The following is a 15,410-nucleotide window of genomic DNA, read 5'->3' on the forward strand; positions in this document are numbered from 1 at the left end:
ACGAGTTTTGTGAACGAAACCAAACGATGAGTCATTCGCTATTGATGGCCTGTGCTGTTTTCTGCTTCTCTAAAGAGGTGCAATCATAAGAAACACAGAGGAAGAGGCTCGGAGATGTTTTCTCGTATAGTCTTTGGCAGATTTATAAACCTTCGAGTCTCAAAGTCCTGAGAGAATCTCAATGAGGCTTGACTTCAGTTCTCCACGCTGCATACGGTCTTATATTATACATAAAACATTTCATGCATAAACGTCACCTCCTACTGCAATATGTGCTTTTATTTGTGCTTTATTGAAATCCAGCGTCGCTTTCATTTCAAAGCACTTTACAAAGCGAGCGGATGTTTCTTCACTCTCACACAAAACATGTCCAGCCGTCTGTGCTTCATAGGGTTAATAGATGCATTATCTTCAGCATCTCAGGCTCCATCACTCAAATACACAGAAAGAGCTGGAAGCTTTTAAAAAAAAAAAAAAAAATAGTTTTAGAAAATGTATTAAAAAATATTTGTTGATGTAAAGTTGAAATAAAATACATATATTAGATCAAAAACATAAATGAAAAAATAAATAAATATTACAATTGTACAGTTAAAGTATTAAAATAAAAGTAAAAAATTTAATTAAAGCTATATAGAAATATAAAATTACTAGGAATTAAACTAAATTGAAAACATTCAAATAAAACCTTATTTAAAATGTTAATAAACAGTATATAAATCGTGTTAAATGGAGGGTGTTGCAGTTTTGTAGTAAGTGAATTGACTATTACAAAAAAAGTTGTAAATAAATCAATAAAAATGTTTTTAAAAATACTATTATACAGTAAATGGTATTTATAATTGTATTTGATAAAAGAAAATACTATTTCTGCATTTCTTCCTCAGAAGTTGTATATTTAAAAAAATGTTTATTGAAGTTAGAATAGATAAATATTTTAAATGAAAAACTTAAATTAGAAATAAGTAAAGTAAATAAGTTGAAGTACTAAATATTACTTAAAGTGAAATAAATGTTTTATTAGAAATATGAAAAATTATTAGAATTGCGAAAACTTAAAATAAAGCCTAAACTGAATTGAAAATATAATCAAAAAAAGCTAATTTAAAAATGTGAAAATAATAAATGTAAATCATAGGGTTTTTAGTAAATGATTAGACTTTGAAAAATATATATAGTTTTGAAGTTGTAAGTAAAACAAAAAAAAATATTATATTATTTTAAAAAATAGCATTTTATTAAAACTTAAAAATCATTTCATTTATTGAAGCTGAAATAAAATAACATTTATTAAACTAAAAACAATGAAAATTAGAACTAAGTACTCAAATTAAAACAGAAATAAAAATTAATGAAAGCTATATAGATATGTGAAAGCTAATAAAAATTGCATTTTTAATAAATTATTAAGACTAAGTTGAAAATATAATAATAAAAGCTCATTTAAAATATTAATATATACTATAACAGTACATAAATAATGTTTATTGTAGAGCATTGCAGTTTAAATAGTAAGCTTTTTTTAATGTATGTTTTAAGTAATTTCATGTTTTATTCAGTGTGTTACTTTTTTTGGTTTTTTTTTTTGCAATAATTTGTAATATTTACTAGTTATTTCAAAGTAGAAGCAAGTTTTAGCAGTCAGCCGTGTTGTATTCAGCAGACTGATCTCGCTGTGTGTGTGTGTGTGTGTGTGTGTGTGTGTGTGTGTGTGTGTGTGTGTGTGTTTGCAGGCCATCGAGACGAACCTGGTGCAGAAGTCTCCGGGTGGATTGACGTATGTGGCCGAGTGGCGAGGAGGAATCCTGGATCATAAGATGGGGCATCTGGCCTGTTTCTCCGGAGGGATGATGGGCATCGGTGCTGAGGACGGGCCGGCGGGACACAAGCAGCATTACCTGGACCTGGCTGCTGAAATCACACACACCTGTCACGAGTCCTACAGCCGCTCGGGTCAGAACATCACTCTGTCATCTCTGTGCTCGAGCTCCTCTATCAGCTCTTTCAGCTACACACTGATCTTATTTCACTATCATCCAGTACGGTATTTATTCAGCATTTGAATTGAGCTTTATATTTACATTTTAGTTAATATTTGAGTCTTTTTTTACATCATTTTAGTATTTTAGTAATAGAATATTAGTAATTTAATTGTAGTAGTTAATTTGAATAATTATTATATTATATTATAATAATTATTATACTCTTTTTTCATTTAATTTTAGTATTTTATTACTAGAATATTAGCAGTATTTATTCATCATTGAATTTAGATTTATATTTAAAAAAAAAAATTTAGTAATTTTTTTTATTTTAGTACTAGAATATTAATAATTTAATTTTAGTAGTAAATTTGAATAATTAGTATTTTGCTTTTGTATTTTCTGTTTTTATTCTAATTTTAGCTCAAATTTGTCATTTTTTTCATCTCATTTTAGTTTTTTAGAACTAGAATATTAGTAATTTAATTGTAGTAGTTAATTTGAATAATTATTATTTTGCTTTTATAATTTCAGTTTTTATTGAAATTTTAGCTAAATTTTGATTAATTTTTTTATTCTTTTTCATTTAATTTTAGTATTTTAGTACTAGAATATTAGCAGTATTTATTCATCATTTGAATTTAGATTTATATTAAAACTTTAGTTTAAATTTGAGCCATTTTTTCATTTTTACTTTTTTTTGTATTTTAGTACTAGAATATTAATAATTAAATTAAAGCAGTTAATTTGAATAATTAGTATTTTGCTTTTATATTTTCTGTTTTTATTATAATTTTAGCTCTTTTTTCATATAATTTTAGTATTTTATTACTAGAATATTAGCAGTATTTATTCATCATTTGAATTTAGCTTTATATTTAAATCTTAGTTTAAATTTTAGTATATTTTTTTATTTTAGTACTAGAATATTAGTAATTTAATTGTAGTAGTTAATTTGAATAATAATTATTTTGCTTTTATATTTTCAGTTTTTATTGAAATTTTGGCTAAATTTTGAGTCATTTGTCTTTTTATCATATAATTTTAGTATTTTATTACTAGAATATTAGCAGTATTTATTCATCATTTGAAATTAGCTTTATATTAAAATTTTAGTTTAAATTTGAGCCGTTTTTCATTTTTACTTTTTTTTGTATTTGAGTACTAGAATATTAATAATTTAATTTTAGTAGTTAATTTGAATAATTAGTATTTTGCTTTTATATTTTCTGTTTTTATTCAAATTTTAGTTTTAAGTAATTTTTGTATTTTGTTGTTTGAATTCATATTTCTGTTTACTTTTATTTACTTTTTTATTTTTTGTGATTTTAGTACTTAAAGCGATAGTTCACCCAGAAATGAAAAGGCTGTCATTAATCACTCTTAATCACTCATTAATTACAAACCCGTAAGATCTTCGTTCATCTTCAGAACACAAACTGGAATCAGAATCTTTATTGTAATTTTACATAAGTGCAACGAAATTATTTGCAATCTTATTTCGGTGCAAAACTAAGGTTTACAGTTAAAACAACCACTAAAATAAATAAACAAATAATGAAGATGTTTTTGATTAAATCTGAGAGATCTCTAACCCTCCCATTGACAGCAAGGGTCCTAACACAAAAACAATATTATGAATTTATGTTATATTTTATTTAATGTTTCACTGCTGACCAACGGAAATTCGTAAAAGCCATATATAAAAAAAAAAATTGTGAAAGCATATGCATTTAGTAAAACTAAACTGAAAATATAATAAAAAAAAAAGTTAATATAAATATTAATAATAAGGATAGTAAGGTAGTTGTTAAGTTTAGGTTTTAAGGGATCTAAAGCATGGTCATGCATAATAAGGCATGCTTTTATTAACATAATAAAAGTCCTTAACATAAAGTACTACTATATTAATAAATCATATAACAGTATATGAATAATGTTAAAATAACAGTAGTGTTAGAAACGTCCTCTGTCTTATCTTTCTGCTCATGCTTCCAGGCGTCTGTGTTTCTGAAAATCCAATCTGCTGGCACTCAGATAGAGAAAGGCCATTACTCTGCTGGATAATCACAGACTCAAACTGTTGCTTTCTCAGACATCAGAAGCAAACAGATGAGATGAAGCCGAACCTGCGTCAGATCAGAAATAGCTCTTCACAGCGCTCTCGACAGGAGGATCCAGACGCTGCAGAGGACCAGCGATAAATACCACGTTTGATCTCGTCTCGACACACTATTTCTGACCTCACGTCTTTTGGGAAATAAAATCCTCAGAGCCGCGGGGCATGAGCAGGATATGAACGAACCCCGCTCAGAACATGACAAAATAGCATTATATAGAGCAAGGAAATGAAGCAGAGATATTTTCATATTTGCAAAATGCAAATATATATATATATATATATATATATATATATATATATATATATATATATATATATTAAACTGAAAAACGAAAGTATTTTTATTAATGCATAGTTTTGTGAAGCTATTAGAACTAACTATTAAAAACTGTTTCATTACTTGAAATTAAATAAACTTAATTAATAGGTATAATTATTATATTTCAGCAAGGTGATGTTTTTAATTGTAATTTTTTAATTTCAAGTTTAACTTAAATAAAAAAAATAAAAATAAAAATAAATTTGTAATAAAATGACAAACTAAAAATTCTAAGAAAATAATTAATAATAATTATTATTATAATAATAATAAAATAATAACACACACAGTAAAATTTATTAAAATGACTAAAACTAGTACAAATTCTAAGAAAATAACTAACAATAATAATAATAATAATAAAATAACACACACAGTAAAATGTATTAAAATGTCTAAAACTAGTAAAAATTCTAAGAAAATAACTAACAATAATAATAATAATAATAAAATAACACACACAGTAAAATGTATTAAAATGACTAAAACTAGTACAAATTCTAAGAAAATAACTAACAATAATAATAATAATAATAAAATAACACACACAGTAAAATGTATTAAAATGACTAAAACTAGTACAAATTCTAAGAAAATATTAATTAATATAAAAATAATAATAAAACTTTTAAAAATCACATAGCAAACTTAAAATCAACTAAATAGATATGACTACTGAACATGACAGAAGCAGCAAAATTTGAAAAACTGTATATGTATAAACTACAACTTTAAAATGAAACTGGAAATCTAAAAATAAAACGTATAAAAACTTATAATAATATTTCAATGCTAAAATAATATTACAGTAAAAATATTACGGAATTAAAATGATTTTAATCTAAATAATGAGATATGAAATCTAAATAATAAAATTAAGTGGTGAAATGGTGGTGCAAAAACTAGTACAAAACTAGTTTTTGGGTTAAATATGATCTGGACATGTTTCCATGAGATTTGTTTATATATTTTTATTGTTTATTGTTTTATTCATGTTTCATTCATTCATATTCGTGTCTCAAAGCTGTCTTTTATTAACATATTCTTTTCATTATAACATGCCCCACTGCGCCATGAAGAAAAAAAAGCTGTTATATTGAACACATTTGGAGAAGCGTCATTCTTTATATTGAGAAGTGTCATATTAAAGCTTCCCCGTGGGAGAGTTTCTCTCACCGTAACACGCCGATAATCACCAAAAAAACACTGTATTCCACTTAAACACGGTTCCACGTTGAAGTGGCGTTATATTACTAAAGAGAGAAATGAATTGAGACAAAACAAACCAAAATCAGTATGCAAATGAAAATGTTTATTCAGACGAGAGTGTTTCTCCCGGACTGGGGCTGCTTGTAATTTTAGATTTAAGGAGCATAATGGGATACATTTGTGTTCATTATGTTATGTTCTGCTTTTAAAGCTTTGTGTTTTCATAAAGACGGCTGGTGATCGTAGTGTGAACTACACACACACTGTGTTTACTGCCTCAGATTTCTCCACAAAGCTCAGTATTTACACCAGCCGAGCAATCAGCATGATGGAGATAGAAGACTAACTAGAACTTTTTTAAGTGCATATAAAAAACATGCATATAAAAAACATACAGTCATTTGACAACATCCAGCGATTAAAACGTTGACAATGTGAATTGCAAAGAAAAAGAAAACCAACTTAATAATACCTGGTGAATTCATTGAATCTGTGATATTTGGATGATGATTATTTATAGCGTACTGAAAATGTTTCATTTTAATTTGCATTTTTATCAGTCCTCGAGCTTTCATGGTAGTGGTTGCCAGATTTCAAGAGCTATAATCCCACGATCAGAGCTTTTCTTTTAAACTTTCTTTTCGATGCATATGGAGGCCCATTTCCCTTCAAGTAAGATAGAAAATCATGCTTTGTAACGTCATAATTAATGATGAAAAGACAATTATGGCTTTACAATTTGAAATTATGACATAAAACTCATAATTAAAAGGAATAAGATGATATTATGACACTATGGAATTATGAAAATGTCGTTTTGACATTTGATGTCAATTTCAACTTTTAAATTAATTATAATTATGATATAAATTGTCATAATCATAAGAAACAAATTCATAAACATGAGGTAAATAGTCATTTTTGCCTTTTTATCTCATAAGTTAATCTAAATACTGGGGTGCCTCAGGGCTCAGTTCTCGGACCATTTCTCTTCTCTGTCTACATGGCATCATAAGGTTCTGTCATTCAGAAACATGGCTTTTCATACCACTGCTATGCTGATGATACTCAACTCTACCTCTCTTTCCATCCTGATTATCCGACGGTAGCTATTCGCATCTCAGCTTGTATAAAAGACATTTATTGCTAGATGAAGGACCATCATCTTCAACACAACCTTGCCAAGACAGAACTGCTTGTGTTTCCATAAAACCCATCATTACATCGCAATTTCACCATCAAGTTTGAAAAATCATTGGCAAGAAATCTTAATTTTGACTTACCAAAGCATTATTTTTTTTCTTACTTTGTGGAAATGGGATGTCATAGATACATTTTCTGCCTAGTGGTTTACTTAAGCTTTCCAACCTGGCAACCATGTGTACTCCTAACCTTAACCCTAACTTAGCCTACATTGTGGAAAATGCAAGAACTTCTTGATTCATGCTTATGGAAGAAGTGCAATAATTCTGATGTAATGCAAAAACAACAAAAAAAGACAATAATCGTGATTCTTTTTTTTAGCAAAACAATCTTGATTAACTGTTTAATGATTATTGTGCAGTTCTACAACTTAATTAGAAATGTGATGCAAACATGAAACGTAAATCAATGAGCCAGAAAAGGAGTTTCATTGTGATCATTCGGCTGACGAAATAAGTAAACGTATAAATATATAAAAAAAATGTTTTTTTCTGTCTACAGCCACCAAACTGGGTCCAGAGGCTTTCCGCTTCGATGCAGGAGCCGAGGCCACAGCCACCCGAATGAGTGACCGCTACTACATCCTGAGGCCAGAGGTCATCGAGAGCTACATGTACATGTGGCGTTTGACCCATGACCCCAAGTACAGGCAGTGGGGCTGGGAGGCTGTTGAGGTGCATGTGTATTTCAACATTTAAAGTCAATATTTAGATTATCGATCAACAAATGTGGGTTTACAAAACGCTGGAAGTGTTACCCACAATCCTCAAAGTTTCGTAGCATCGCTAATCCTTAGCACTGTATTATTTCAACCCTGTCACAGTAAATCTAGGATTCATATCATCTCAAATGAACAGATATAGATGAACAAGTAAAACAGATATTGATTTATAGTTGTCTGACGAATGATAGATGGATTCCTGCAGTATATGTGAAGAATCAGTGCGCGGTTGAGGATCTGTGGTGTATTTCACGGCTCTTCCTCACATTATCTCTGGTGAATGAACGCTCGGCTGTGGTTGTTATATTAATAAAGCCGATGTTAAAGTGCAGCGCTCCTCTGACAGACTGACATGTTAATTACTGGCTGCAGGAGGGCGAGGAAAACTTGAATAGATTTGTCAAATCTCTAAACCAAACTCATGGGACACTCCTAATTGTAGTCTAGGTGTCTACCTTTGTTTGAGGTTAATAGATCATTAATTTGCCATGTCAGCACTTCTTTTATTCAGCGCTCAAATTAAGCGCTTAATGTTCTAGCCAACTTTAAAGTGACAGAAATAGCAGCTCTCCAGTTTTAAAGGACGCCTCACAAATCGCTGGTATCTTCCGCCAGCAATAAACTGTAAAGAAGAGGTCTCTTCTGCTCACCAAGGCTGCATTTATTTGATCAAAAATACAGTAAAATTGTGAAATATTATTACCGTTTAAAAGAACTGTTTTCTATGTGAATATCTGTTCGAATATAATTTATTTCTGTGATGCACAGATGAATCAGCATCATTACTCCAGTGTTCAGTGTCACATGATCGTCAGAAATCAGAATAATATGCTGATTTGCTGCTCTTTTATCATATTATAAATGCTTTTACTGTCACTTCTGATTAGTTTAATAGTTTTCTGATTTGTTGAATAAAAGTATGAATGCAATATTGCTTTGAATAAAATTGGCTGTATGCATAAAATGCATAAAAGTAATAAATATTATATAATTACTTGCTTTTTATTATTTGTTACAATTTTGCTGATGAGAACTACTGATGTAAGATTACTGTATAGGGTATGTCATATGACCTTTATGTGACCCTAGGCCACAAAAGCAGTCTTAAGTCTCTGGGGTATATTCGTAGCAATAGCTAAAAATACGGTAGAATGGGTGTCAAAAATCATTTTATGTCATTAGGATATTAAGTAAAGATCATGTTCCATGCAGATATTTTGTACATTTCCTACCGTAAATATAACAAAACTTAAATTTTAAATAGTAATATGCATTGCTAAGAACTTCATTTGGACAACTTATATAATATTAATTTTTTTTGCACCCTCAGAAATCCAAATTTTCATATAGTTGTATCTCAGCCAAATATTAGCCGATCATAACCAACCATACATCAATGGAAATCTCATTTATTCAGCTTTTATGTGATTTATAAATCTCAATTTCTGAAAATGTACAGTAAAGACTGGTTTTGTGGTCCAGGGTGTCACACATTGTTTGTTAACACATTCGACGGTCCAGCTCAAGTGGTTTGTGTTCACAGGCGTTGGAGAAGCACTGTCGTGTAGACGCAGGTTTCTCGGGAATCAGAGACGTGTACGCCTCCACAGTCAGCCACGACAACATGCAGCAGAGCTTCTTTCTGTCCGAGACTCTCAAGTAAGTTCATTATCACCCTGCACTGTCCTGAATCAGTGTCATAGTTTAAGGATTAAGAGAAAAAGCACAAAGCAAACAACATATGACTTTTGCAATGCATTTCATGTCTTTTTAATAGCTTCTATTGACTTCATTTAACCCTATCAAGTGTCATATTTGATGCACAGATTTCTAAGGCCTTTAATTGACACACATTACTGGAGATAAAGAGTTAAATCTGATATTTAGATAATTTTTTTGTCAGTATCTGCTCTCGTGTTATAAAGATCTCACTGATTTACATTAAAAGCATCAGAATATCATCTTATTTTTGTGAATACCAGCATCTACACCAAATTGCATGTTTTTGCTCCGTTTGGGCCTCTGAATAAAATTCAGTGTAATTTTAGCATCATTGAGAAATTATTATTTTTATATTTTGCATTTTAGTTTAAATTTTAGTTAAAGTTTTATTAAATTTGTTGTTAGAGATTAAAATAAATGTCTGTTTTTTATTAACTTTTATTTCAGTTTTAGTTTATCAAGTTCTTAAATAAAATGACAAATGTTGCCCTCGCAACTACATTTTAAAAAGTTGAATCTATTTTATTTTAGTTGGTTTATTTCACGTTTTTATATTTTAATTTTAGCTTCAGTTTTAGTTACTTATAATAAACCTGAAAAATTTATCTTCTCAGCATATCATCCTGACGTATAAATATCATACTCAACAAAAAACACACATGCAAAAATATATATATACGTCTGACTATTAAAGTTTAACTTAAATACAGCCACTAAAATATATGTTTGTTTTTATGCATGTACCAAATTATGCTTTTATGGTTTTTTCAGAGCTTGACAGCATCTGTACACATTCACTTTAGTTGTACAGGAGACTACTCGGTGTCAAATCTGCTTTTGTGATGTTGGAAGCATGCAAACGCAGACTGGCATTGCCTTGATGTTAGTGTTAATGCTGTGCTTTGATGGTGATATCGTGACACATTGTTAACCCCGTCTGTATGTGATCACAGATACCTGTACCTGCTGTTCTCGGACGATGATCTCCTGCCACTGGACGACTGGGTGTTTAACACAGAGGCTCATCCGCTGCCCGTTATACGCAAGAGATGTCTTCAGGAGCACAGCAACACACAAGATGATGAACAGACCAACCTGGAGTAGTATTTACCATCACACACACACACATGGATTCAACCTCATGGGTCCTGACATGGATTCTCAGCTCCTTTTCTATAAAGGATGTCTTCATATATATAAATATACGCTGTGATTGTATATCTCTGAGCCGAGGCTTCCCGCTCTCTTCGGTTGGTGGAAGCTTGTGCAACTTTCCGTGGACAATCAGTGAAACGTGACTTTCATGTGAAGAGCACCTTCTTTTCTTTGCTTCTTTCCTCTATGAGGAAAAACGAATAACTTGCAGCCCCGAATCTGTGGGAGGAGTGTCGTACGATGGCGGGCCGTGCTGAGCGAAAGAGAAAACCACTTTTCTTCACGTCTCACCTGTAATTTATCTTTTCTTTCATCCTTTCATTGTGTATTCCTTTCCCGTCTCTTCTGCCAAAGCGTTTGCAGTCTTTTCTATTTCCCAGCCTTTGAGATTTTGTTCTATCTAGATTCGATTCCTATTTTGTGCTATGATTTCTTTCTTTTTTTTTTTCAAGGACTGAGATATTTACAAACCTGACAAAAGAAGGATGCTTTGTGAAATGTGTTGTACAGAATTGTTTTGAACAGGAAGTTGAATGATGTCATTGGCAGGGCAGGATTGTTTTACGTGATTTTAAACTTAAAATGCTTCAGATGCATTGTGAGCCTCGGTGTTGTGCACGACATTTCATGTTTCAAAGACCAGCATCACCAGAGCGGAAAAACACACTTGCACTTGCACCGGATGGCCACTAGGGCTGGGCGATTTTATAGTGAATATTCATTATATTTTTGCATGCAATTATTTTAATGTGCTTTTTAAGTCAGACTAGTTTCATGGTGGTTCTTCAGGATCAAAAACAGGATTTATGTTTGATTCATTTCCATGAATCACATCCTTTTTATGAAACGATTCAGAATCTAAAGCAAAGATGCAATTGCATCATACTACAGAAATCCAAACGAATGTGAATCACAATTATTTTAATGCGCTATTTAATTAGTCGTTTAAGTTTTTAAGATTGCATGCATCAGACTAGCTTCATGATGATTCTTCAGTATCAAAAGCAACATTTACATTTTATTAATTTCTGTAACTCGCCTCAAACTGTTTGAATCAATTGATTCAAAAAAAAAAAAAGATTTTTTTTTCAATATTATGAATGACACTATTATTATTTTTCCTTTGCATTTCCTTAAGATCGAGTTGTTAAAATAGTTTCATGATTCTTCTCCACTGTCAAAAACAGCATTTAAGTTTGATTCATTTCCATGAATCACTTCAAACTGATTCAACAAATTGATTCAAAACTCTAAAAAGCAATGATGCATTTGTGTCATCGATCAAAAATGCAAAAAAAAAAAAAAAGTGACTCATTTTAATGTACTTTTTTAATTTGTTCATTATATTTCCTAAATATTGTATCATCAGACAGGTTTCATAATTGATCTGCAATTTCAAAAATAGCATGCAAGTGTGATTCATTTCCGTGTCCATTTAAAAGAGTCGATTCAAAACTCTAAAGATGTATTTGAATCATCATTCAGAAATGCTGGAGATTGTGAATCACATAATTATTTTAATGCACTTTTTTAATTCATTTATTAAGCTTCCGAAAAAATATCATCAGTCTAGTTTAATGATTCTTCTTCAGCATTTCAGTTTAATTCACTTCCATGAATCAGAACTCTAAAAGACTAAATATTTGCTTTTGCATTATCTCTCAAAAATGCTGGATTTATATTAATTTGTTCATTAAGTGTTGCATCATCAGACTAGTTTCATGATTCAAACGCAGCATTTAAGTTTGATTCATTTATGTGAATCAGTTCAGATGAATCAAAACTCATTCGCATTTGCATCTTCGCTCAAAAATGTTCTCATGTTTTATATTGTTTGAGTATAAATATCTGTGGGCAAAAAGCTGCTGTTTATGACCATGTTCTGTTATACTTGTGCGTGTAAATGAAAACGAATCAGCTGTGAATAACTTAACTAATTCTTTAAATTTCCCAAAATCAGCACAGAAAATGTGAAACTGGCTGATTTTTCAGCACTATCGCCCAGCCCTGTCTCAAAGCATCGATGGTGAATGTGAACGTTTTTTTTTTTCCAGGGTTTTTGTCTCCTGAAGCGACAGTAATGGTGAAATGAATGTCCTATTTTCTCTCTCTTTCTCTTTTCTAATTTTTATGGACGTTTATGAAAGACTCGCTCTTTTCGTTTTCCTCAGGTGTTTCTGTACACAGTTTTGATTACAGTTATTTGCACTATTCATTACGGTAGTGCCGATCATTGTTGATTTGAACGTCTTCTGTCTCTCATTGTTGGATATTTTCAAAAACTGCTAAAAGATCTGTGCGATTTATACATTTAAAAAAAGTGCACAAATGCTCCAAGTGTCTGTCTTTGTGTATTTGTGTTCTACAGTACATTTCCACAAGCTCACATTAGCTTTGAAAACACGGTTTTAATCTGTGACCTGCATTAAGTGCCACTCACATCCTCAAAATACTGCACATGATTCATAGGTTTGGTGTGAATAATCTGCACAAATTTTATAAAAACATAAGAGTGACAAATCTCAGATAAACACTCATATCTATTAGTTACCGGTGTTATTTTAGTACCATTGAGATACTATTGTATATTTCATTTTTATTTCAAGTACTTTTCTATTTGAGCAATATTTTAAGTAATTTAGTTGCTTTTGCGATTTTTTTAGTGTTTCATATTATTATTTATATAAAGTTTTTTGATGCATTTTATTATTATTATTTTTTTTTTTGCAATTTTCTGATTTTTATTAGCTATTTTATTGCTCAGTTTTAGTTATTTTAAAGTTGAACTAAATGGAATATAAAAAATATGCTAAAAAAGTCGACATCATATAATCATATAAGTTACTCATTGTCAGTTATAAATGAAAATGAATAACTTTTGTTTGATTTTTCACCACAAGCACTCTTTCTGTGTCACTTTTACTCTGTGTCATCGAGCTGAATTGCAAAAATAATGACTGTTTTCAAACAGGTTTCCCTAAACGTCCTGCCATTGGTCAGGCACCCCTATATAGCCCCGCCCCAAACTCACATCATTGGTTGAATCAATGTGACTCTCAGTTAAACAGATCAATGTTTTGAAGGTGTCACAGTATTATAATCTAGCTTTATTTTAACATCCAAAAACTGCACACTGCAGCTTTAAAAGGAGTTTTTATGAGTCTCAGACTGAAGCATCATCAGCGTTCCCCTCCAGATCGACCGAACGGCTCGATACAGCGAATCTCTCGGGCTACAAACAACTACGCGAGGTCAATTCTGTTAGTCGTTGCATTTCATCTACTGAGTTTTTCCTCTGAGAGAGAGCAGAAAATAAACTGCTCTCTTCTATACATTTTTTCTCTTTCAGGTCGAATGCTTTCAAGGCAATCTTCATGCAGTTCAATCTCAGACATTCAGTGAAGCCGTACTGAGTGCTGAAGTTCGTTACCAGTAATAACATGAGCACATTCACATGCACATAAAGTATGCTTCTGCCCTTCCCGCACACCTTCCTGTATTTCTCCTAATCCCTGTCGAAATTAGCCTGAAATGGCAATGGTAACCGTCAGTAATGTGATGCATTTCTGAGTGAAACACCTCATGCAATTATATACATTTTATTCTATTATTATATATTATTATATTATTATTATGCAATTAAATATTATTGTTGTACACATTTTTATTATTATTTTATGTCTTATCATATTTTTAGACAATTGTTATTCCATTAAATATTGTGCGCACTGATGAATCATTCACAATAAGAAAAAATAACATGGATTTAGCAAGTAAAAGGGTTGATTTAGAAATTAAATTACATAAAACAGCATTAAATTAAATTTTTTATGAAAAATAAACTTTAACAGCTTACCCAATGTGAAATTTTGCAGTTTTTCAAATATATAATATATATAAAATGTGTTATTATATTATTTAATACATATTATATGTTGACGCTTTTACGAGAGAAACAGGTTATCCAATAAAAAAAATTGTATTGTATTGTATTTACTTAATTTTAAAAAATTGTATTTACTTAATTTTATTATTAATGTTACACGTTATATACATATACATTATATATTAATTATTATTATTATTATTATTTATATTAATAGTATATTAATTTATTAAATATATATTTGTATATATTTTTATGCATTCTTATTTACTTTAGTATTTTATTTTTTGTATATATTACACATGACATGAATTTTAAAATGGATGATTTTTAACCTCAATGACATAAAGCGCATTAAATGAAGTTTTTATGAAAGCTAGAGTAATAAATGTGAGTGTCATCAGCTCGTGGAGTCACACAGGTTTAGTTAATGAGTGCGGTGTGTGATCAGAGGTGTGTGACGGCGTAAACAGCGCTGATGTCTGCTCACAGGAGGTTGATTATACTGTAATTGATGAGGTCCGTCAGCAGGATAAGCCTGTTTCCAGTAATTAGCCCGGCTTAACTAATGCCGGGGTTTCGTTATGCTACCTTTCATAAAGTTCTGTTAATTTATTGCCACGTACAATCATTAGATCAACTTCAGCTCTGGGCTGATATTAGTTATGTTAATTGCATTTTTGTGAATAGTTTTGATTTCCACTCAGGGCTGATCAATGTTCCTCTCGTTTCTTCATCACAATTACGGAAAAGAGTCTGTAATTCTGTAATTTATGGATTCTGAATGCACTTCCTGTGTTATACCAATTCAAAATGCTTCATTAAAGGGATAGTTCACCCAAAAATAAAAAAAGTGATGTTTATCTGCTTACCCCCACTGCATTGTTACTTCAGTAGAACACAAACTGAGATTTGTAGCTCAAACTGTTGCAGTCTGTCAGTCTTATAATGCAAGTGGATGGGAATATCGGCTAAAACATACAATAAAAAAAACATGCATAAAACCAATTTAAACCCTGTGGCTCTTGATGATACATTGATGTGTAAAGACACAAAACGATCGGTCTGTGCAAGAAACTGGAAAATATTTC

The 15,410-nt window shown here is 30.7% G+C and overlaps 1 protein-coding gene across 2 annotated transcripts in view; it reads left to right on the forward strand.

The window, feature by feature from the left end:
- The window catches only part of LOC127975424 (mannosyl-oligosaccharide 1,2-alpha-mannosidase IA), a 150,087-nt gene extending 137,317 nt beyond the window's left edge, over nt 1–12,770 (forward strand). For both annotated transcript variants that reach the window (XM_052579469.1, XM_052579470.1), the window contains exons 9-12: nt 1,734–1,953; nt 7,337–7,509; nt 9,100–9,215; nt 10,232–12,770. In XM_052579469.1, coding sequence (XP_052435429.1) covers nt 1,734–1,953; nt 7,337–7,509; nt 9,100–9,215; nt 10,232–10,382 — 660 coding nt within the window. In that variant the 3' untranslated portion in view covers nt 10,383–12,770. The remainder of the gene's footprint in view (nt 1–1,733; nt 1,954–7,336; nt 7,510–9,099; nt 9,216–10,231) is intronic.
- Nucleotides 12,771–15,410: the final 2,640 nt, after the last annotated feature.

This window comes from Carassius gibelio, chromosome B16, assembly GCF_023724105.1.
Source record: "Carassius gibelio isolate Cgi1373 ecotype wild population from Czech Republic chromosome B16, carGib1.2-hapl.c, whole genome shotgun sequence".
Lineage (NCBI taxonomy): Eukaryota > Metazoa > Chordata > Actinopteri > Cypriniformes > Cyprinidae > Carassius > Carassius gibelio.